Source organism: Ursus americanus, chromosome 21 (assembly GCF_024610735.1).
Source record: "Ursus americanus isolate L20-20 chromosome 21, mUrsAme1.1.p, whole genome shotgun sequence".
NCBI classification, from domain to species: domain Eukaryota; kingdom Metazoa; phylum Chordata; class Mammalia; order Carnivora; family Ursidae; genus Ursus; species Ursus americanus.
This window is the reverse complement of record NC_142147.1, coordinates 13,517,506-13,541,634: the sequence shown is the minus strand read 5'-3', so window position 1 is coordinate 13,541,634 and position 24,129 is coordinate 13,517,506. Positions and strand designations below refer to the sequence as shown.

Sequence of the window (24,129 nt, the reverse complement as noted above, 5' to 3'; positions counted from 1 at the left end):
AAAGCCCGTTCCTGGCCTTGGCTTCCCCAAGGTCCTGTGCTTCAGCCCTTGTGCATCAAGGGCCGGGGAAATGGGGCAGGAAGAGAGGGGAGAGAAGGCGGAAGAGGGACAGTGAAGTCAAGAAGAGAAGGAGGTGGAGGGGCCTGGGGGGAGAGCTCCCCAGAAGCTGTGCTCCACTCAGTAGCAGGGCTGGTGAGGGGGGCTCCCGGAGGCGTGGCTGGGCTGGACAGGGTGGGCAGACCGGGACGGCTACGCGAGCACAAGTCCTGGCACCCAACCAGGCCCGTATTTACTGGTGACCCGAGGGCCAAGGAGCTCGAGGCCCCGTGGCTGCCAGACCCACAGATGTCCCTTCGCTTCCACCTGGCGCTCCAGACACGAGTGAGCGGCCCTGCCCCACGGCTGTGGAGCCTGTGACTTGGGTTTAAGCTGCGTGCAGGCCTGGGAGGGCAGGGCACAGGGGAGAGGCGAATTCAGGGAGAGTGGCCCTCCCGCCCTCCCGCTCTCTGCTCTCTTTGCAACCTGTGGCTGGGCTAGCATCGCGTTCACTGCCCAGCCCTGCTCTTGCTCCCAGGCTTTGGAGGGAGAAAAGATGAGCCAAGTGGAGCCCAGACCATGTGGGGGGACGCCCCTGCACGGTGAACAGCTGCTTCAAAGCACAGGGTCAACCGGCGGAACAGTGAGAGATGCGCCAGGGCCGTCCCTGTGCAGGGGTGCATGGTGGGGGGCAGTCAGTGAATCCGGGTCCAAGCACGGCCCAGTGTGGGCATCTACCCACCGCCCGGCTCCAGGGATCCAAGACGCCACAGCCTGCCGAGGCCACTGAGAGGGACAGCGTTACCAGAAGGAGCTCCCGGCCAAGGCCCAGGAACCTCGCCCCTGGACAAGGCAGGGCTTAGGGGGCTTTGCTGGGACCCAACTCAGTGGTGCAGCTGGCCCCAAAAGAGGAAGGGCAAGGAAGACAAACCAGCATGGGGTTCGCCTCCGCCCCCGCCGGTGGCTCCCATCCCAGTCTGCCAAAAGCCTCGTCCATGTGCCAGTCCCTCCCCATGGCGCGGCACCCCCAGCCTGCAGCCCATCTGAGGCGCACAGAAGCCCTGTGGGACCAGCAGGCCGGGACTGCGGCGGAGACAGACCCAGAGAGACCGCCTTGCTCAGGGCCTGCCGTGACAACGCACTGCTTCAAGCTCTCAGCGCTGACTGTGAAAGGCTGGGGGCCCAGGGTCTGTGCGTACTTCCCACAGCAGGGGCTGACCCCATAGCCAAGAGCCCATGACCCCCCGAGGTGCCCCGGGCTCGTCTCCAGGGACCCCGTGGGTGCATCACGCCAACACCCAGCTTCCTTTGCAGGTCGTATAGACGGGCCCACTGCTCAGTGGATGCCCCCCACACATAGGGACGGTCGCCAGTGACGGTACAACCACCAGCTCCGCGGTTCCAAGCATTTCACGCGCGTTCTCTCATTCCATCGCCGATGGCCCCACGACGATTGTACTATCGGTACCCCACTTCAACAGATAATAGTAACCGAAGCAGGGAGGGAGCCCCCGGAATTTGGCGGCAAACCAGAAGTAGGCTCAGAGAAAGGCCGCACCTCCCTTTGAAGCCAGCCTGGCCATCCTCCTCTGAGGAGGGGCCCGCGCCCCGCTGCCCACACCCCCTCACCCCACCAGCCGCACGCAGCTCCTCTGGTCGCAGCCCAGCCAGCGCTCAGGGCGGGCTGTCAGGCCTAAGACTGGCTATTTCTGTTTTACATACAGTCTTGCTTGACTGCACCTTGATTTCTTTTAGGATTGGCTTAATTCCATTCTGGCCCGATGGCCTCCGGGCTTCTGCTGTGACTACCGAAGAGGCACTAACCGCCCGCGGCGGCCTCTCCTGCACCCGCATCACGGGGCGTCTGCCTGGCCGTCGCCACAGAGGGAGCGGGCACGGCCCCCCAATGGCTGAGCCCCAGCCAGCACAGCTGGCCCCGCCCTGGAGCCACCGGGGCCACTGAGGCTGAGTCTCTCCGTGCCGCCACGGGCCGGGCGGGCCCGGGGCCACTCACCGTGGTCTCGTCTTCATGGAGCACCTGGTCGTAGCCGCTGAGCGCGACGCAGAAGATAATGGCTGTGACGTCCTCAAAGCAGTGGATCCACTTCTTGCGTTCAGATCGCTGGCCCCCGACGTCGAACAGCCTGGTGGGGGAGACAGGGAAGCTGTGAGTGGTGGGTGTGGGGATGCCTGGTCAAGCCCCTAGCCTCCCGGGGAGCCCCGTGGCAGGTGCTGATGGGCAGACTGCTGCCGTCTGGACCAGCGCTGGGCTGTGCTCACATGCCGGGGCTCAGAGACCTGCCCTTGCATCTCGAGAATTTTTCAAAGGGGGGTGCCTCAGCTGGTCCCCAATAAATGCTTCTGTGAGGCCCTCCTTTCAGGGCAGCATGCATAGCCTGTTCCTGGCCTTCCGTGTGTCTGGTCATGTCTGTGCTTTGGGCAAACTCCAAACCGGCCAGAGGGGTGTCAGGTAGGCAGGGATCGGCACCCATTACACAGAGGGAAAGGGAGGCACCAAGGGGTGAAGGGCCCGTGGTCCTGGCGAGGGCTGGTATGGTAAAGCGAGGGTCTGACCCGGATCTGTCTGCAGACAGAGCCTCACCTCTGCTCTGTGCCACCCCTCCCCGGCAGAGGGCTGCCTGCCTCTCCCCCCTAGACACCACCCGCCAGGAAACACGAGGGCTGTGGGAGGAGACTGTGGGCAGGTACGACCACGTCCCGGAGGTAAGAGGTCAGTCTCCTCCCCTGAGCAAAGACCCACAGCCTCCCAGGCCCGGGCTCTGACCCAGTGTGCATGGGGAACCCTGGCCCTCTCGACAGAGGAGAACCGCTGCAGGCAGAAGCCAGTAAGCTCAGGGCAAGGCAGCAGGTTGAGTTCCTGTCCTGCCACCACCTCCCTTGGGTCCTGCTTCCGTATCTGAAATACAGGGGCATGGCCCCCTCGTCTCTATGGCCCCTCCAAAATGCTGATTGTCACGCTTTGCCCGCTGTGCAGCCCCGAGCCCAGGTCCCCTCCCTGTGACCAGAGGTGTGGGTTGGAGACACTGAGGAGACCAGAAGGCAAGAGACACCTTGTGGGGCCACTCAGCCACTGCTGTACTCCCCATGTTCAGGGGAGGCTTTGCGTCCAGTGTTGCCTGCTGGGTCCAGGACCCCCGGGGCAGAACTTGAGCCCCCTCAGTCTGTGTGAGAGCAGGCCAGGGCCGGGGAGGTGGTGTGGGATCCAGCCCTCCTAGGCGCGACAGGGGGCCACAAAACAGGGCCTTACACTGTGGTCCCTGCCCCCCTGGCTCTCCTCCTGTGCCACGGACACCCAGAAACCACGTCTGGAAGGTAGGCGGGAGCAGGACAGGGACTCTCAGGCCTCAGGACAGGGAGGTTATCCCAGGTGGGGACAGAGCTCTCCAAGAGGGCCTGAGAAGTCCAGCTTCCTGCCTCAGGCTTCTGTTCTCAGGTGCTCTGAGCTCCCGGACTTGAGTCGTGTTCGGTGCTTGGGGACAGCTTTGCTCCTCCCAGGCCTCGGTTTCCCCACATGTACCTAGAGATGGTGGGTCAGCTAGTCTCTAAGCCCCTTCCAGCTCTGAGATTACCTGGGTCCTTGGGGTCTCACAGACACTGCTGGGCTTATCCATCCTCATTCCCTCCCCTCCCACAACGAGGCCTTCAAGGGGCCACCTGGGGGATTCACCCTCCTTCTCCTCCTTCTCCTCAGAGGACTCCCCTCCTTTGTCCACTCAAATCCTCCCTGTTTCTTGGAGACCCATTCCAGGTTGCTTCCTCCAGGAAGCCTCCCTGGTCGTCCTGGCCCCTGAACTTGGCGGAAAACAGACACACAGACGGGTCCCTTCTTACATCTAACTGCCTGTCCCAACTGGAAAGCTCCCCAAGGCAGACGAGACGAGGCCGAGAGGCTGGTGTCTCCCAACTGTCACAGTGCCCTTGCCAGGGTTCGGGAGGCTCCCCGGGCCTCACCTGAAGTGGAGGTTCTTGAATGTGAAGTGGGTTTCTACGATGCCAGTGGTTTTGACCCTGGTTCGGAGGATATCCTGCTCGGTGGGCTGGTAGTCGGCGGCCCCGATCCGATCCAGGCTGTCCAGGTAGCTGGGAGGGCAACACACAGGGGCCCTGAACAAGCCAGCCCAGCCCCGGGCAGCGCCTCCTGGGGGCCGGCCGTGGAAGTGACGGCCCCACCTCCTCCACCCCCCCCCACCCCCGGTGCTGGGGGCAGAGAGTGGGAGGCGCCACTGAGAAGCAGCTTCTGTCCTGCCCTCACATTCTCAAAGAGCCCCCAGCTCAGACCAAGGGCTGCGTGCACAGTTCCAGGGGTGGTGCACTTAGAGAAGAACAGGAGACTAACACGTTTGTAATGCTGTTGTGCCAATAGCAGCGGCCCATAGTTAACATTTGACTTTTCGCTTGTGTGACCATGTTTCATCCTTAGTGGCCCTGAGTTATATGTACCGTTTTGTAGATTAGAAAACTGAGGGTCAACAAAGATAAGGCCCTTGCCCAGCTGTGAGCCGGGGCTCGAACCTAGACATCTGGTCCACCCCTTAACAGTACTCTCGAGTGCTTCCAGGAGGCCTCTGGGCATCTGCCCACCTTTCTAGACTTGCTGAGAGTTACCAGGGCGTCTGCGCCATCTTCCCATCTGATGCCCTTGGAAGAGAGGCTCAGAGGTGACATAGCCAGGCAGGGGCTGGGACCCACATCTTTGGCATCAGCGCTCTCTTTTCACATCACCACTGGCTCTGGAGACAGACCATGTCTTTGCACTTGACCCATCCAGGCCAAGCACCCGGAAGGGCTTTGGGGGTCTGTATGGGTTAGACTTGAACCTGAAGTGGGGGTGGGATCTGGAAAACCAGGAAGGAGGTGGGCCAGGCCTAAAGGAGGATTCAGTGACCCACAGGGCTGGCTGGGCCACCTACCCCTTGTGCTGGGGGAGAACTACACCCAGCGCACAGGAGAGGAGCCCCGAGGGTCCAAGCCACAGGACGTGGGGGCCCAGGATGCATGTGGAGCGGCTGCCCGTCATTAGCACTAGCCCTGGGGCATGTGGGGCTTGGTTTCTCAGCTTAAGGATGTTCATGGGGCTGGTGGGGGGGGGGCGTCTTCACCGATGAGGGTTTCCACTGGTAAACCAATAATCCAGGCCCACCTCAAATCCTTGCGAGGGTCTTCCCTAGAGAAATACAACTGAATGAGGGATTCCCAAGGGTAGGAGGTGTAAGCGTGAAGTCACATTGTTAAAAAAGGGACCCTGCTAGGATTGGAGCCTGGTGTGCCTGACTCCAGATACCGTGCTCTTAAACAGGCCTCCGGGCCTGCTCTCCGCTGTGGCAGGAGGGGAGCGGAGGCTGCATAGCAGACCTGGGAGCGCTGGCTGCCTCAGCGTCTCCAGGCCAGGCCCCTGGGAGCGTCAGGGCTCTGGGCTCCACCTGGAGGAGGCCCTCCCAGCCCTTCCCAATCCTCCTAACCCCTCTGGGTGTGACCCCTCGCACCCTCTCCCTCTGCTTAGGAGCTCTGCTGGTTTTGAAATGACCCTCGTTCTGTTGTCTCCAGCTGGACACCAGGGCTGGGGAGCCTCTGGTCTTGCCCCCCACCCCCGCACCATCCCAGCCGGGGAAACCTGCTTTAGACAGAAAATCTGGCCCTCTGTCTCTCCGTGCTGGCTGAGCCTCACGCAGGGATGTGGCTGAGGGAGGGAAGGGTGAGCAAGTGGGAGGGGCACCCACTGGATGTACCACCTCCCTGTCGTGCCGGCTGCTGGGATGAGGCAATGAGCACGGCCAATACCATCCCTACCTCCCCAGAGCCTACATTGGTGTGTGTGTGTGTGTGTGTGTGCACGCGCGTGTGAGACAATTAACAGTAAGTAGGATCTAGAACATGTCAGAAGGACACAGGTAGTTGGTAAGGAGGCAGCCCGAGGAGGGTTGCTGTTGGACAGAGGGGGGCTGGGGAAGGCAGGAGGACACTGGAATGGAGACCGAGGGGAGCTGAGCCTCTCCCCTTGCAGGGTCAGAGGCCATCCTGCGGGTGGTGTGGTGGAAAGCGCCTGTCCGTGGCAGGGGGAGGGAGCTGTGGGACTGGAGTGCGGTGATGGAGGCAAGGGTGGGGCACGGCTTGTAGGCACTTGGGCGCCCACGTTGAGTGAGCTTCTGGAAGGTTCTGATGTAGAGTGTGGGAACAAGGACTCTGCTGCTGTAAGGAGAGCAGATCATCGGGAGGGAGGAGTAGGGACACCTGTTGGGAGGTTGCCGGTCCCTGCAGGTGAGAGGCCACGGCAGGTCGCACAGCAGCGGCAGCTGTGCTGGGGCCCGGGGGAGGCGGGATGTGGGAGGCAGAGCCCATTAGAGCCACCTCCTCATGGTATAACAGAGCTGCTCTTAGTGGGAGGAAGAGCGGGGGCAGGGCAGGTTTGGGGACGGGTGGGAGCTGGGAGTCAGGTGGCACGTGTAAATTTGAGATGTGCTGAGATGTCTGAATGGACACAGAGGAGGCAGAACTCAGGAGGGAGGGCCGGGTCAGCCCCAGACGGGTGAGAGTTGTCTGGGCCTGTGAGGAACTGAGGGCGACGAGGCTGGAGCAGCTCACCCAGGCCCTCAGCGCGGACTGGAAGAGGTTCAAGGGCTCCAGGGAGGGCAGAGGCAAGAAGTGGGGAGGGGGCGTGTGGGGGGGTGCTGCAAGGAGGGGGTCGAGAGCCTGAGCGGTCTCAGCCGGGTGCAGGAACAAAGCCTGACGGGTGGGCTCCGGAGAGAGGGCAGGAGAAAAAACAGTACTAACCAGACCATGGAACTAGTCTGTACAGCCCCTGCTTGGACATGCTCTGGTTTCTGGGCTCCTGGGGCTTGTTTCAGCATCATCCAGAGGGGCAAGGGGAGAGCCAGCCTTGTCCACAGAGGCCTGGATGCAGGGAGCCTGGCAGCACTGGCCACCACCCTGTCCTCTCAGGGCCCTGGTGTCCTCGCCTATCAAGTGAGGGGATCGGGCTGGGGGACATGGTGAAGGGCTGTGGGCCTTTGGGAGTCACTCACACCATCCCCCTGGAACTGGGCCCAGAGACAGCCCCTATGGGGCTCCCTCTCTCTCTCTGTCAAATAAATCCACTGTTAACTGTGTCGTATATCGCACCCAGGATTCTGTCAGAAAAAGGGATCTGGCTGCTAAAACCATGACCGCAAAGCCGCCATGGACCAGGAAGGGTTTAAGGCCCTTGCTTAACCTGACTGCTGTGGGTTCCTGCCGTCGCCTGCCCCAGGACCCTGTCCCAGAGACAAACACAGAGAGAAGGGGGTGGGTTTCCTCAGTTGACTTGGTGGGAAGTTGACAAATATTGACTCAAGCTTCTTACTCAAAGTTATAAGGTAACCATCAGAACAAACACAAGTAATCCCCTAACTGGCAAGACACTGGTAGTGGAAGTGCGGCAGAGACATGGGGGGCGGGCAGGTGAGCTGAACTCCTCCAATTCCATCCTAGAGGCCACTCAATACTATAGCAGGTGGGAGGGTCAGGTTTTCCTAGACAACACGGGGACAGAGAAATGGAAATAGTAGTTGGAGGGAAAAGGAGTTTACTATTAATTTTATACCTCTCTGCAGCATTAAAAAAATTTTTTTTTGCAATGTATTCATGTTATAATTAAAAGGACAACACTTTGAGTGGAGAGCACAATTTGATGGCACAAGTGGAGTGGGGGAATGGGAAGGCCCTGGACTGGGGCCCAGCAGGGGCTCTGGGGGACGACCTGGGTCGGTGGGAGGTGTGATTTGAGCGTGCACCAGCAGCTGTGGGAACAAACCCCCGGGCTCACACCCCTGCCGGCCGAGGTGTCCCTGGGGGCTCATCAGGGCCCGGGGCCGGCTCACTACCACCTGGGACTCCCACGACCTAGCACTCACCCGGTAGACAGTCTGGGTGCGCAGAAGCGGGAAGATGCTCTCACCTTACTCGAGTGCCTAGCTCGGTAGCGGTCATTGTGGCCGATGGAAACGGCCCAACGTCCATGAGCAAGTGCCGTTTTCTGGGCCCGCACCTCTGCTCCACCGCCAGGGTGCGGGCCAGGGTTTCTCAGGCTCAGCACTACTGACGCTTTGGCCCAGAGATCCCTTGGTACGGAGGGCTGCCTTATGCCCAAAGGGTGTTCAGCCGCAGCCCGGCCCCTGCTCACTAGATGCCAGCAACACCACCCGAGTCGGGGAAACAAGAATGTCTCCAGACATTGCCAAATGTCTCCTGGGGCAGAGTGGTCCCGGCAGAGCAGCAGGGGTGAGGACGGCCGAGGCAGATCGCTGGCGGAGCACACACTTCCTAAGGCCGTGGGTTTAAGCCCAGAGGCTCCTGCTGGCAACCTGGGCACGAGACTGCAACAGTGGGCTGTAGTCCCAACGTCTCCAGGACAGAAGACATGCCCCAGCCAGTGAGGGCCGTTCCCAGGGGCGTGGAGCCCCCAATCTGGGGAACAAGGGTGTGCAACTTGAAGTGACAGAGCTGCTATCGCAGCAAGAGCCCCCACAGGCCACCTTCTCTACCTCGCCCTTTGTCCCCCTTTCAGCCGTCTCTGGCTTCCATCCAGCCTCTTCCCTTGCCTTCGCTCCCCGTTCTCCCCTTTCCTTCTCTCTTCTCTCCTTCCCTTCCCCATATTTGGTTAATAACGCACTACTAAAGGATATGTTCGATTATTTCCTTATTTCCTGATTCTTATTTAAAACATTCATTTTAAAGATAGAGGAATGAAAAGCTTATTTTCTCTAAAATGAAACAAAAATGACATCATGTCCATTATTTTCCGCCTGTGTGGCTCTGGATTTGTACTTACGGCATCAGGGCTTCTCCAGAGGGAAGAAGTTGTTAGACTGAAGACCCTCCTTCTGGAGTGCCAGGCCCCGTCCAGGGCCGGGTGGGGGTGGGCCCCGCGCTCTGGGAGCTCTGCAGCTAGCGGTCTCTTGCGTGCTCTGCCTCCCGGGCCGTCCTCACCCAGGGGGCGGGAGGAGAAGCCCCTTCCCACTCCTTCCCGACACCTTTCCTGACACCCGTGGCAGAACACGTCACAGGAGTTCTGGCCTCAGCCCAGGACCCCTCCCTGTGCACCCGCCCCTCCCCTTCCACGCCGGCCTCAGTGCCCCGCTGGCGGCCTCCCCAGCCCCGAGACACTCACTATTTGGCAGAATCGTTGAGCTGATACTCCCGAGACCTGTTGAAGCATTCCTGGATTCCTGAGTCGCCCCAGAGCCGCATCATGGCGGAAAGCAGTTCTGCGGAGAAGGGCTCGGTGTCCTCCATCCGACTCACCACGTCACACACCATCTTGGCATCAGCCTGTGAGGGGATAGGGGTGGCGGCTTTGAGGCTTAGGTGGGGTCAGAGGGCTGGCTGGGCACCGGCCAGGGCACCGGGACAACAGCTCAGCCCTCAGCCTGCTCAGGAGAAGTGGGCCACGAGACACAGTGTGGACACAGTCTGGTCTCCCAGGCCCTGGGGACGGGGGCCTTCAGGGCCTTCTGTCACAGCAATGTCCCAGCTCAGCAGCATCAACCACGCCCCGGCAGCCTGAGTGTCTCCAGGGGGCAGGAAGGGAGAGGACAGGACAGGGCCCTGCTCTCCACCCACCAGCTCAGCCAGGACAGCCCTGCTTTCATCTGTTTAGAAAACGGGTTTTGCAGAGTACTTGTTTTTTTGGAGAAAAAAAAAAAATCAATGTTTTTAACTAATGTAATTGCCTCTACTTCTTACCCAGGTGGAGCAAAGTCCCTGGAATTGGACAAACCAGGGAGAGGGACATTCTGGTTACTTGAGAATTGCAGGGAGCTGACGGACTGGGCCCCAGGGGACTGAGCCCCTTGGGGGAGGGGGCATGAAGAGGCTGGCTGTCCAGTCATGTCAATATTCAATGTCAAGAGCTTAGGCCCTTGGCTGGTCCAAAGTTAAAACTCAATTTTCAAAAAAGATATTATTTATTTATTTGAAAGAGAGAGAGAGAGAGAGAGAGAGAGAGAGAGAGAGGGTGTGAGTAGGAAGGGGCAGAGCAAGAGAGAGAGAAACTCAAGCAGACTGTGCTGAGCAAGGAGCCTGATGCAGGGCTCGATCTCACGACCCTGTGATCATGACCTGAGCTGAAATTAAGAGTCAGACCCTTAACTGACTGAGCCACCCAGGCGCCCCCAAAACTTAATTTTATTAATTTTTAGTTACTTATTTGCCATCGACTTGTGGCCTACTTCTCCCTGGGGGCCAGAGAGGCCCAGTCCTGGTTAAACAAGGGAAGGGTAGAAGGGTGAATAAAGAGATAGGGAGTTTGCCTTTCTCTGACTCTCTCCCCTTCCACTGTTGTCTGAGGGGCTGCAATTTGCCCAAGGCGCACCGTGGAGGCTGAGACTCTGTTGGTCTTGCGTAAACAGTACGGCGTAATGAACAGCTGTCTCCCCCCCTCCCCTTCCTCTGGGATACCAAGCAGGGTCACTGTTTTCAGAGACGATGGACCACATCCGTGTAACACCCAAACTGGGAAGGCAGGGGTCTCTGAAGACGCAGAGACTCTTGGAGCAGCCACAGGACCTTCCGGCACAGCACCGCGCACACGCAAGCACCTCACGGAGGGGCGGCGCCAGACTGCATTAAGGGGCCTGGCTCTCCACCCCTGCCGGAGCCCTTCTGAGGCCTCGCATGGTCCCGCTTGTCCTGCTGGGCCTTCCCGATCATCACGAACACGCCCGGGCTCCCCTGTTCATCCAGCAGGTGGATGAGGGACGCACGGAGCACAGCGAGCCACCCTGGGTCTGTGGTCCCCAGCTGAACTCCTGCCCCACAAAAAGGAATAACTGCTGCTGTAAGCGATCGAGTCAGGGGAGGTTTCTTAGTACCGTTGCGGCCGTAACTAACTAGCACTGTGTAACTAGCCCTATTTTACAGGTCAGGAAACTGAGGGCCAGACGGGGAAAGGCACTCACCTATGCTCACGGGCGGGAAGTGCCAGAGCTGGGACTCGACACCAGGAGGCTCCCAGCCCCAGGCCAGTCTCTGGGATAAGCCACGAGTGCCGAGAGCGGCTGCCGACCAGCGCCTGTGACGGCCCACAGTGCCTGACGCAGGGCCCACACCAAGGGTGACAGGCGTTACCAGGGGGTCTGCTGCGAAGCCCCAGTCATACTGGGGCACCTGCCCCGGTTGCCGCAGAGGGCTCCTGCAGAGGGCCTGGCTCCCCGGCTTTGCCTCGGGGGGCACCCTGCTCCCAGGCGGGCGGCAGGCTGCACGGTTTGGGAGTTAGTGCTCAGGACAGATAGGAGTCGGGGGGCCCACAGCTGAGCTTCCTCACCTCCTAGGGAGATGTTCCGAGACGCGTGTGCCTGGCTTCCAGAGGATCCCAGGGTCCCGAGCCCTGGCTGCCCCAAGCCCCAATCCCTGCCCCCTGCCCTGCACGACATCCACTCTCCCTTGGTTTCCCTCTCTTCCCTGTGTCACTTCCCCTGTTCCTTGGTGCTTCCTGAAATGACCTCCCCAATAAACTCCTTGTCTCAGGTCAACTTTTTGAGGAACCCAAACCAGGACAACGAGGTGCCCGTGTGAGCCCCAGCCCCGGGCAAGCCCTACCTGCTGAGTCTTCACACGTTTCTCCCGTGACGGCCTGCCTCAGATCGTTCTCCTGACCCCACCACGTGGCCCCTCTGCACAATACCCCAGAGGGCCCTGAAGAACGTCTGTCTCGTGGCCGCTGCCTGCCCCAGGGGGACACCCAGTGGCCGGGCAAGAGGTGTGGCTGGGAGTGCCAGGCAAGGAGCGGGGGTGGCTGTACACCGGCCCCTTTGTGTTCACAAGCGCACCGTCCCGTGGGGCCCAGGCCCGCTTCTAGTGCAGGTCAGGGGCCTGGGGTGGGGGGCAGGTATGGGAAGCTACGGTACAGAAGCGGTGAGGTGGCTGGCGGGCATACGGCCCACTCTGGGCCAACTGTGTGCTTCCCTTGAGATCTTTCAGTAGGGTCAGCCTGAGAGGATGTGCCCCCAGAGTCAGCAGTATCTCCAAGGCCCATGTCCTGGGCCAGCCCATAAGAATGAAGCTACCAGAAAGAAGCAGGAAAGCACCATGGTGTTCAGGCCCCTGCATCCTCTCTGCGGCCTGGCCCCAGACAAGACACGGAGCACTGGGAGAGGCAGGTCCGGGGAGCTGAGTGGGTGCAGGGCCGAGTGGGCCCCACTGCATCCACCTGGGTTGGGCAGTTGGTGTTGGCATTCCGGGGACCCCTCCTCCGGCTGCGTTTCCCCCAGTTTCAGTGTTCATGGGCTGGAGCCCAAGGGAGGGCTGAGCCCTTGCTGGGGCTTGCGAGTGGGGTGCCCAGACCTGCCATATCGCTGACTTCACGGGTCCCCTGGCGTCGGGTCTTCATCACTAGCTCACCACTCTACCCTCAAGCCTTTCCAGCCCCCAGTCCTCTGAGCTAGAGGAAACACAGACTACTTCACCCGTGGCGGGTGGTTCCAGAAGTGAGGGAAATGGCTGGAAATCTGCACGTGTTCCTTGGGGTGGGAGAGACACAGAGGAAATGAGTTTTAGCCCCTGGGCACTCTGTGGCTGACAAAAGATTCCATACAAAAGGTAAGGGGGGGCCAAAGCCTTCTGTGGATTTTCCGGGATTGAACTGTCCAGCTAGGGAGCTATTCACGCATCAGAGGCCCGTCCATGGCAGAAGGTGCATAGGCGAGTTCTGGTGGCTGTCTATCCGGGGAAGGAAGCCACAACTGGCCTGGAGGCTGGCAGGCCAAGCCCACAATGCCAGCCAGCCTAGATCCATCCCCCTCGGGGTCCTGTCCCAAAGATCCCAGCCTTTGGATTCCCGAGTCACCCTCAGCTGACACGGAGGGCTGCCACCAAGACAGGCCAGCCTCCCAGGCGCTGACCCGTGCTGGAGCGGAGTTTCTGCAGCACCTGAGCCTCCCCTGGGGCACGGACCTGGACAGCTGGCCCCAGGGCCCAGGTGATGGGTGCCCTAGGCAGCAGTGAGTCAGGCAGCATGGGTGAGCAGGGGGGCTGCCTCCACCTGGGGCTAAAAAGAGGCCTATGAATCAGGGGCCTACATGCTGACGCTGCTTCCGAGTGCCTGGGTGACCTTGGGAAACCTCAGTCTTCCTCAGCTCTCCACGTGCTTGCTGTCCATCCTGTCCACGGCCTGCGGCGGTGAACCTGGCCAGAGCTTTCCCAACTTCCTCCTTGGGGCCCACCTTCCCGGTTTCTGTCAGATCTGTGAGAAGGGAGCCAGGGTGGGGGTGAGCGCGGAGGCACCCTCTGATCTGAGTGCCTTGGAGACGCACCGCGCCTCATGGCCAGGGGTGGTTTATAAACCAGGGCCACCCTCAACTCCTCTGTTTGTCTCCCTCCCCACCTGTGCCCTGGAATTCCAGCAGGATGCACTGCACAGCTTGGGGAAGGCTGGAGCAGCTGGCTTGCTGGGAATTCTCCAGGGGACAGACCAGGGGCTGGAGCTGTCCTCCCAGTTTCCTCTCATGCCCAAGGTGTGATGGTGCTGGGGGTCCTGTGCCGGTGGCGCCCCCCCCCAGCTGCCCTTGATGTTTCTCCCCAGTCTCCCCCAGCTCAGCGTCTGGCACCACCACTAGCCCAGCTGCTCAGACACATACTAGGCGTGACCCTTGGTTCTGCCGCTTCCCTTCCATGTCCGCTGTCCTGCTGGTTTTTCCGTCAAAGCTGTTTTCAGTCAGACCACTTCTCCCCATCTTCTCACACACCTCCCCGGGGCCAAGCCAGCACTGTCTTTCTCCTGGCTGCCCTCAGTCCCCCTCCTGAGGCTTCTCCCCTCCCTTGCTTCTCTCTCGTCTATTCCTCATGCAGCAGCCAGCAGGAGACTGTTAGTGTGACAGCAATTCTCCCCTTATCCCTTAGAAAAAGAACGGAGCATGCCGACATCCAAATAAAAGACTGCAATTGCTAACTTTGCTTGCTGCTAGGCGTGACCAAGTGACAAGTTCCACCCAATGAGAGGTCAACCAAAGTAGAATGCCCTTTTGAAAGGCAGGTTGCACCCTTTTCTCTCACTTCCTCGTTCCTGAAGCTGGAACTTGGATGTAATGGCTGGAGCTCTAGCAGCCGGGTATGAGGGGTCAGGCTTGGAAGGGAAGGAGGGACCTTGCCAGTTTGCTCTGGGGCACTGTGGAGGGTGCTCGGTGGACCCAGCCCTGTGGGTGCCAAGCTTGACGAGCCATTAATAGAGCCAGAGGAGGACCTTGTCCCTTTGTCTGCCTGCCTTCGGGGACCCAGCAGGTCACACTGGGCCTGACCTTCCCATCCAGGTCTCCTCCTGGGCCGGTAGCAAGGATGCCTCCCCTCCCCCAATCCCAGTCCCTTGCCACTGAGATGCCTTCCATTCCATTTTCTGGTCCCAGAGCCCCAGCTTCCCTGAAGGCGAGCACTTCCTCTGACCTGGCCTGAGCACTCTGTCCCCTGGCTCCAGCAGTGGGCACATGGTCTGGGCCCTGCCAATCATCCCGCTGGCCTCAGTGAACAGTTTGGGATAGACGAAGAATCCATATTTGTTAACTTAGACTACACACAGCCCCAGGACATTTGTGGAAACTTTTAGGAAAGAGGCACTCTCAAACGGAGGGCCCCCCCCTAGCTGTGGAGCCATCACTGGGGAAAGCAGAGCTGAGAGAGGGAGAAGAGACATGGGAACATGTCAACACCTGGATCAAGCTGTGCCTGCAGTCACACACACTTCTGGCTTTCCAGTTGGTCAATCCCTTGATTTTTTCTGAATCCAGCTGACGATATGTTTTGTAGGTCTGTTGTACTTTTGCATTCGTACCCCAAATAGTCCTGACGATTCCACCTCCCGGCCTGCTAAGACCCTCAGCCTACCCCCCATTGCTGAGACCCACGCAGTTCCTCTGACTCCCCTCCGCTCTTAAGTCTGGGCCCCCGTGCTGTACTGTCCCCTGTGTGTGCGGTGGTGGGTGTAGTGTGGGCAGTGGCCCCCTGCTGGCCCCTCGAGGCAGCCTGGTGGGACGCTGCACACGGCTCTGTGAGGGGTTTAATCAGGCTGCTCACTGACTGTGTGTCCGGCAGGGCCCTGCGTAGCCGAGTGCGGTACAAGACCTTCTTCACCGTGTGGCTCCCTCACACACCAGCAGGCCTGGCCCCCAACCACTGAATGCCTATAGTGCCCTAACTGTTACCACTCACAAACACCTCACAAATGGCTAAACTGCCCCTGGCGTGGCACCCCCTCCCTGGGGCTCACAGTGAGGGAGCCATCTGCCAGCCCAGGGCCAGGAGGGGGGTCCCCCGGGCAGAGGGCTGGGGGCGCGGCCCCTCTCTCCACCACTGCCCCCACCGTCCCGAGGCCCCGCCGCAGACGGGAAGGGAGGGCTGTTCCCCGGGTTTGTGTGTGAGAACACGACTGTCGCGCTGCCCCAGGGGTACAGGCCTGGTGGGCTGGGCTGACAGCTCCTGAGTGCCCGGCATGCCGCCCTGCCCACCATTCTCCGCCTGCTGGGACTGCCCTGGTTGAATGTCCAGCTCCCACGCCACCCACCCTTAGAGCGGCCTCCTCTGAGGGTCCCCCTTGGTCACTTCGTCCTCGGGCTTCCAACCTGGCTCCGGGCAACCTTCTAGGGGCTCAGGCCCACATGCTCGGGAGCCGCTCAGACCCGGGCGCCAGTATGGGGTCCAGCTCAAGCAGGGCTTTCATCTTTTGAGGCTGTGTCTTCCCCTGAGACATGGGCATAACGGAGCCGTCATGCTCTTTACAGGGCTGTCGCGGGAGCAGACGGAGAGCACCAGCGCAGGGGTGAAACTGAGGGGTGGGCTGTACCGCTGCTCTAGCCCCCGAGCTGCTGGGGGGGCCACGGAGAGACGAGGAGGCCCACCTGCTTGCTCTTGTAATGCATGTGTGCGTGCGTGCGTGTGTGTAAAGGGGTAGAACATTCTGGGGCACGGCCACACAGTGCGTTCGGAATGTGAATGCGGGCCAGACGCCATTCTTACCACTTTAGCATGGGGGGGCTCTGGCAAGGCTGTGACTTCTCAAGGAAACCTGCAGGACTCCTTTTTGCCACATCAGTGATTTAAAAACAGCATTAACGTGGTACCTCGCTCACGATGTTGACGTGTAAATGGCCTGAAGCTGGTCTAGGTGGAGGTGAGGTACTGCTGGGGACCCCCACAACTCTGGAGAACCCCCTAGGAAAACTGTCTGGAGAAAGGGGTGGGCAGGGCGAGGGAGGGAGGGGCATGTGGAGACAGGGCCAAGGGGACATCTCCATCATCTGGTGGGGTGGGGAGCTCAGCACAGGGTGCTTCCCAGAGCTGGGCTGTCTGGGGCTGCTGCCAGAGAGCGGGATGCCAGACTGTTGGGGGGGGGTGGCTACCCCCTGAACTGACAGTACACAGGGGTCCCTCACTGGGGTGTACAGGCCAGGGGCCTCCCCCAACGAGGACCTGTGCTGCTCGGGACCGGCCATGAGTGTGCTTGGGGAAGCAGCATGTGAGACCCAGGGGACAATCAGGGCACCATCAGGGTCATTGGTAGGGCTGCCCACTGGCATCCAGGAGGGAGGGGCTCTACTTCCAGAAAGCCATCTGCGATCGGCCAGCTGGTTCCAGGAGCTGGAACCAACGCCACAAGGAGGAGCGAGGGCTGCCAGTGTCATCGGGGGCCTGGCCCACCTGCCCACCCCTCCAGCTGCACCCCCACAGATAGCCCCTGCACTGACTCTCGTGCTCACCCCTCTCAGGGACGCAGCCGGTGCCCGTCTGTGCCGGGCCACGCTGGGGGGTGCTGGTGAGTGCTGACCAAGGACGGCCGCACCAGCCCAGCTGAGCCACTGGAACCAACACCGCACCCTTCCGTTCACCGGCCGGACGCGGCCGAGGGCTTGGAAGTGCTCAGGTGTGTTCATCAGCTGGAGCTGGGGCGGCTAACTGCACTTTTAATTGAATGCTCGGTTCCTCCAAACCTTTCCCTTCTCTTCAGGGCACCGTGCACTTTCCGATAAAGGCCTGGCACTCAGGTACAATAGCGAGCCTCTCCCCTCACCAGAGAGGAGATGCAAAGGATGCGGTGGGGAAGTGAGCAGGACTTCTCGCTCAGGTGACCCGGGCTCACATCCTGGCTCTCCAGCTTTCTGCCCTGCGACCTTGGACAGCCCACGTCACCTCTCTGAGCCTCTCTGTTCCCTGATGAATTCCCACCTCCCGGGGCTGTCTGCAGAGGAAGCAGGCTAAGGATGTGACACAGCTTTGCAACATAAAGAGCCCTGCAAATGTTAGTTATTATAGGCAAAGATGAAGTCCCTCAGACACAAACAACAAGCCGACATAAAATAAGCCCGCTTTTGTGCAAAACTTTTCAGGCAAGCGTGATCATCTTGATAACAATAATCATAGTAATTATAATAATAACCCCTTCCCTTTGAGGAGCTGCTTTGGATCTTTCAGTTTTGCTCCATCTCTAATCTCCCAGGCTAAGTGAAGTGTGAACACATGCGTGTACACTCGCGTGCACACACCCGCACCCAGTCCTCTAGTTGCAGGGAAAAGCGGCCACCTGACCCCGCCCCGCCTCGCCCCGCCCCGCCCGGTGTGCTGCAGTTGTCCCGGCGCCCGCCAGGGGGCAGGAGCACACAGGCCAACGGGAGCGCGAGCGCGGCGGACACCCTGAGCGCAGACCAGGCCAGGCAGGGCCGGGCGCAGTGGGCGTCGCTGACTTCCTCGGGCTGCGGGGATGCCCGCCCTATACAGAGACCCCAGCTGCTGGAGGCCTGGCCTCCGACTGCAATCCCAGCTGGCAGAGAATGGTGGGCAGGGCGGCATGCCGGGCACTCAGGAGCTGTCAGCCCAGCCCACCAGGCCTGTACCCCTGGGGCAGCGTGACAGTCGTGTCATGTTCTTACACACACACCCAGGAGACAGCCCTCCCTTCCCGTCTGCGGCGGGGCCTCAGGACCGTGGGGGCAGTGGTGGAGAGAGGGGCCGCGCACTCAGCCCTCTGGCCGGGGGACCCCCTTCCTGACCCTGGGCTGGCAGATGTGACGCCAGGGGGCAGTTTAGCCATTTGTGAGGAGTTTGTGAATGGTGACTATTGGAGCACTATAGGCATTTAGTGGCTGAGGGCTAGATATCCTTGGGGCTCTTTCTTCACTTGGGCTTAAGGGTCTTAGCAAGGCCTGTGAGTATAGCACGCTGTCAGTTCACAGGCTCTCTGGGGGAAGCTGGGGGATGTCATAGGTCTACCACTTGCCCTAGGGAAGGGAACCTTCCTGGGTCCCCAGAAAGATTCTGAAGCAGAAGCAAGGATTTGGTGGTTTCTAACTCGCCTATCAAATCTGCCCATCCACCCATCCATCTATCCACACACCCCATACTACCTATCGAGTGCCTACCCATCAGACATCATCCATCCCCCCCCCGCCGGCCATCCAGCCATCCATTACATCATCTACCCATCAGCTACCCTCGTTCATCCATCCACTCACTTCCACACCCACCCACCCATCCCTTTGCCTCCCTTCTATCCTACGACAGCACCTGTCTGTCCCTTAATTACTCATTGGCATGCCCAGTCCTTTCACTCCTCCTTCATTTATCTAGCTACCCACCCATTCATCCACCCATTTACTCATTTATCTGCTAAACGCCCACTAACGAGCACAGTCTCGGCCTTAAGAACTTTCACATTTGGCAAAAAAGCACACACTGCCTGAATCTGCCCAGCCCGTTAGCTGGAGCCCCAAACACAGCAGGCGAGAACTGCCCCCTTGGCTCTCCCTCCCTCTGCCCAGGGCCCCATCCTTGTCAGGGGCCTGCAAGCTTCAGGGATTTGAGAACCTTCTCTGTTTGGGGCCCAGGCTGCCTCCTGTGGAGGTGGAGAAGGCTGGGGTTTTCTGAAGGATCACACTCTCCAGCTTCAAAACCCTGGGATTTTCTAATTAGTTAGAAGCAGCTCTTTCTGCTGGCTCACTATCCATCTTCAAGAACCAGGGCTTATGGGGGAGACTGTGACTTGAGTCCTCGGAGACCCCTTCACTGGTTCCAACACTTGACACCTGCAAGTTTCCACTCAGAAATCATGTGTCAGCCCCTACAATTGGTCATGGTATCCTACCCCTGGGTCCAGCCCAAGTTAAGCAGAAGGAGACGGTGCTAGTCCAGTGACTATTTCTTCACCACAGGCTGGCCGGATGTCTTCCCCTGCTGGGCCCATGGCTGGGAGCTGGGGACCCATCAGCCAGCAGGACCTGGACCCTGCCTGCCCAAGCCTGCAGTCAGTGGGGGCACCAGACATGTCAACCGAACTGCCTCCTGGGAGGCATACACTGAGTAAGTGCTGGGCCTAGCGGAGAAGCTGGTGTGGGTGGGGGATGTGAGAGAGCTGTGTCCAGGGGACGGGCAGTCAGGGGTCAGCCATGCCCAGAAAGCAGGGCACAGTCCAGAGACGGGTCTTCCCTGAGGAGGGAATTAAAGGGGGAAGGGCAGAGACCCTAATGGAAGGGTCCTTGAGGGCGTCAGAGGCTCCTCCGGCCACTGGCAGGGCCTGAGGACAATGGTGGGGCTTGGAGGTCCATGTGACCCTTAGACATTCAACTAGGAATAGCCACCTTGCCTGACAGGTGGCCCAAGGGGCTCCCACACTGGTGGGGCTTCCGTCCCGGGCAGCTGCGTGTGAACATGAGCACCTCCATGGAGAGAGGCCTGGAGGCGGCCTCGGTCCCACGGTGAGACAGCTCTGATAGTTGGAGTCCCACAGAGCAAACGCTGATGCTCCCTGAGTGTGGGGCCTGGGACACGCTCTCTCTCCCTCTGCCTCCCCCACTCCCAGGGAGTGTTCGCATTTGTGCCCTGGGCTCTCACTGCCTACCCCCTCCCGGCCCTAGCTCTGCCATTCGCAGACGGAGCTGCTTCCTTTAGTCTGTCTCCCAAGGGCACCCCTGCAGGGCATCCAGGGCGAGACTGGGGAGGGAGACTGGAGGGTAAAGGGCAGTAGTCAGTCCATGGCTTCTGAGCAGGGAGGCGCTGAGGCCGGGGCAGAATAGGGTGAGGGCCTGTGGAGGAGGTCTGCCAGCGCATAGACGGGCATGCCATGCAGGGGACTGGCAGAGACAGGCGGATGCAGGATGGAGGCTTGCCGGGGCCCTTGGCGGGGCAGGGGGGGCGGCAGGGGGATAGTATGCTTACATCACCAAGGCTTCTGATCATCTCAGATCTCCGAGGATGACGTGGAGACTCACCCTTGTCCAAAGCTCCCGTCATCACCCACTTTGGGACATCCTGACATAGCAACCACTTTCTCTTGGTGCCTTTCTCCCCTTGGCGGGTCCAGAACCTGCCAGTCTTTACCTCCTGGGCGTCTCTCCTAGACAGGGGTGCGGGGGACAGCTGAACCACCAAGCAGGCACTGCTCAAAAATAAACTTTAAGGTGAATGGGACAGAAATTTCCAAATCTGCGATACCCTCCCCTCTGCCGCCTTTCTCCTGAGCACAATGTTCTAAGACAGGAGAAAAGAACTAAAATTGGAGAGGCTAAATTTCTAAGAAACGAACAAGGGCAGAATAAAATTACCCACACAGAGCTCAGTCAAAGGGAAAGAAAAGTGATAATGGCCAACCTCGTCTCTTCAGAACACGAAGTGACGATGGTGAATAGTTTAATTAGAGCCGCCTCGGCGGGGAGATATTAGCAACACAATTATGGAAGAGGGAAGATGGAAGTCGGACCACCACACACATGGCAGGGTTGGGGGACGGCAGGCACATCTGGAGGAGGACAGGGTTGGCTGACTGGTGCCTCTCCTCAGGCTTGTTCTTGATACCCCTTCCTGTCTCCCTGTCCCCTCACTGGAGGCATCCGTTCACCATCAACGTGATCAGATACTGCCTTTGTTTGAAAAGGAGCATGGCACCCTGCTTCCGGGATCCCGGGGTCATGGCCTGGGGCACTGCATCAAGTGTCAGAAGATGCAGCCCTGCCTCCCACTGGCCCTGGGACCCTGGGCAAGCCTCATCTCCTCTCAGGGTCTGAGGGTCGCCAAAGGCACAAGGAAGGGATTGGCTACACCAGAGGTTCTCGAAGCGTGGGCTGCACCCCTGGGGGTCTGAGGCCCTTGCAGGGGGTCTACAGGATCAAAACTGTGTTCAGAACAATACTAAGACGCTATCTTTTTGCCTTTCTAACAGCATTACCTGCTTGCACCGATGGTGCAAAAGCCATAGGAGATGAAGTCGCTAGCACATGAACCGGAAGCAGGAGCACCCGACTGTCTGAGCTGCCATTATGTTTTTGCCACCTTGCAGTTACATGGTGGGTCACAGAAGATGCCACTTTTACTTAAGAATGTCTTTGATGAAGTAGTAAAAATTATGAATTAAAAACAATCTCTACCCCGAGTACCCATCTTTTTCATATTCTGTGCGATGAAATGGGAAGCATGCATAAAACACTTCTGCAAACCGAAGGATGAGGTTTTTCTGGAGGAAAGGCACTTGTAAGACTGAGCTGCCAGCGAAAATAGTCCCTTTATTCATGGGACACCACTTTTACTTCAAAGAACGCCTGACAGATAAACAATGGTAATTCGGATTTGGTCTCTGGAAGACATTTTCTAAAAAGGAACCAAGCCAGCCCATCATTTCAAGGAAAACAACTAACATATCTGTCACCAAAATGAAAAAAAAAATTCCAGCTTTCAAGCGAAAGAATTTTGGAAAACTTGTATTTACCATCATGAGCTTGACAGCTTCCCAATACCTAAAGACTGTTCTGATGAGATCGGTATCAACGTTAACCAACGTGAGCTTTTAATACAGTATGCTCAAATGTGTCAACGTTGGGAAGGTCCGCAGAACTCTGCACAAATATTTTCCAAATGACCAAAATGGTGTTAAAACTCATGCATGGTTAAGAGACGCATTCAAAGTGCAAAGTAGATCACTGGATGTTTTCAAAAGACTTTATTTTTTTAAGAGCAGTTCGAGGTTTATAACAAAACGGAGAGGAAGGTAGAAATTTCCCATATAACCCCTGCCCGCATCCATGCACAGCTTCCTGCACTCTCCACATCCCTCACCAGAGTGGTCCCTCTGTTGCCAAGGATGACCCTACGTTAACACATCATAATCACCCCGAGTCCATAGGTAACCTCAGGGTTCACTCTTGGTGTTGTACATTCCGTGGGTTTGGACACATTTATAATGCCATGTATCCAGAATTATGGTATCGTACAGAGTATTTCCACTGCCCTAAAAATCCTCCCTGCTCTGCCTATTCATCCCTTCCCCTCACCCCACCCCTGGCAACCACTCTGATCTTTTCACTGTCCCCACTGTTTTGCTTTTTCCAGAATATCACACAGTTGGTATTATACAGTACGCAGCCTTTCCAGATGGGCTTCGTTCACTTAGGCATATGCATCGAAGGTTCCTCCATGTCTTCTCATGGCTTGATAGCTCATTTCCTTTTAGTGTGGAATAGGATTCCATTGTGTGTATGGACCAGTTCACTTATCCACTCACCTACTGAAGGACAGCTTGGTTGCTTCCAAGTTTTGGCAATTATGAATAAAGTTGCTGTGAACACCCGTGTGCAGGTTTTTGTGTGGACAAAAGTTTTCACATCTTTTGAGTCAATGTGGAAGAGCCTGAGAGCTGAATCCTGTGGTAGGAGTATGTTCCATTTTGTAAGAAACTGCTAAACTGTCTTCCAAAGTACGGTGCCACTTTGCCTTTTCTCCAGCAATGAGTGAGAGTCCTGTTGCTCCACGTCCTTGTCAGTATTTGGAGTTGCCAGTGTTCTGGATTTTGGTCACTCTACTAGGTGTGTAGTGGTAGCGTGCTGTTTTAATGTGCATTTCCCTGATGACATATGACGGGGAGCATCATCCCACATGCTTTTCGCCATCTGTACATCTTCTTTCGTGATGTGTCTGTTCGGATCTTGGGCCCATTTTTAAGTTGGGTTGTTTTCTTATTGTTGAGCTTTAAGAGTTCCTTGTATATCTTGGACACCAGTCTTCTATTAAACATGCTTTTAGCAAATATTTTGTCCCAGTCCAGACTTTTCTTCTTCTTCTCTTGACAGTAGCCTTCACAGAGCAGTTTTAAATGTCTACGAAGAGCAGTTTATCTACTTCTTTCACGGTTCGTGACTTTGGTGTTGTATCTAAAAGTCATCGTCAGACCCAAGGTCATCTCGATTTCCTCCTATATTCCCTTTGGGCAGATTAATAGTTTTGCTTTTTACATTTAGATCTGCCTGTGATCCATTTCAAGTTAATTTTTGTGAAAAGTGGAAACCCTGTATCTAGATTTTGTTTTTGTTTTTGTTTATCTCTCATGTGATGTCCCAGTTGTTCCAGCACCATTTGCTGATGAGACGGATGGATTTTATGGTAACAGCACAGGAAAGGGTCACTGATACAGTTTCAGATTGCAACCATCCTTTAAGAAACCACCACTTGTCCAGTTTGGGTGAGTTTCAAAGGAGAATTATCTGAAAAGGCTAGAAAAACATTCCTTCCTTTTCCAACTATGTGTTTATGTGGGGCCAAATTTTATTCCTATTCTTCAACCAAAACAACACATCACGACAGATTGAATGCAGAAGCACATATGAGAATCAAGCTGTCTTCTACTAAGCCAGCCATGAAAGAGATTTGCAAAAATGTAAAACAACGACGTTCTTCTTACTGAAACATTTTTAGAAATTAGAATAATTTTTCATAAAAATGTTATTTATACTAATGTATAGTTATTTTTAAATGAATGAAGATTTTAAACTTTTTCCTGGTTTTAATTTCTTTTTTTTTTTCAGCAAACAACAAATGTTTATTGAATGCCTATTATGTGCCAGGCACTGTTCTAGGACCCCCCTCCAAAAGGAAAAAAAAAACAAAACAAAGAAGATAGAAGCAGAAAATAAAACACGAAATGCTTCACAAATCTGTGTGTCATCCTCGTGCCGGGGCCATACGAATCTTCTCTGTATCATTCCGGTTTTTAGTGTATGTGCTGCTGAACTGAGCACTCTTGGTTTTAATTTCTAATGCAATAAAAATTGATAGCTGTAACCTACAAAAACAAAATTGGGGTCC

The 24,129-nt window shown here is 57.5% G+C and overlaps 1 protein-coding gene and 1 non-coding gene across 3 annotated transcripts in view; both read right to left on the bottom strand.

Moving 5' to 3' along the window:
• GNAO1 (G protein subunit alpha o1) overlaps positions 1 to 24,129 on the bottom strand; it is a 165,101-nt gene that overhangs the window by 16,995 nt on the left and 123,977 nt on the right. For both annotated transcript variants that reach the window (XM_045806821.2, XM_045806822.2), the window contains exons 4-6: positions 9,200 to 9,360; positions 4,009 to 4,137; positions 2,051 to 2,180 (exon numbers count right to left, since the gene is read on the bottom strand). In XM_045806821.2, coding sequence (XP_045662777.1) covers positions 2,051 to 2,180; positions 4,009 to 4,137; positions 9,200 to 9,360 — 420 coding nt within the window. The remainder of the gene's footprint in view (positions 1 to 2,050; positions 2,181 to 4,008; positions 4,138 to 9,199; positions 9,361 to 24,129) is intronic.
• On the bottom strand, positions 23,955 to 24,062 carry LOC123798485 (U6 spliceosomal RNA). Its single transcript, XR_006781317.1, has one exon. It is a non-coding gene; the product is annotated as a U6 spliceosomal RNA (small nuclear RNA).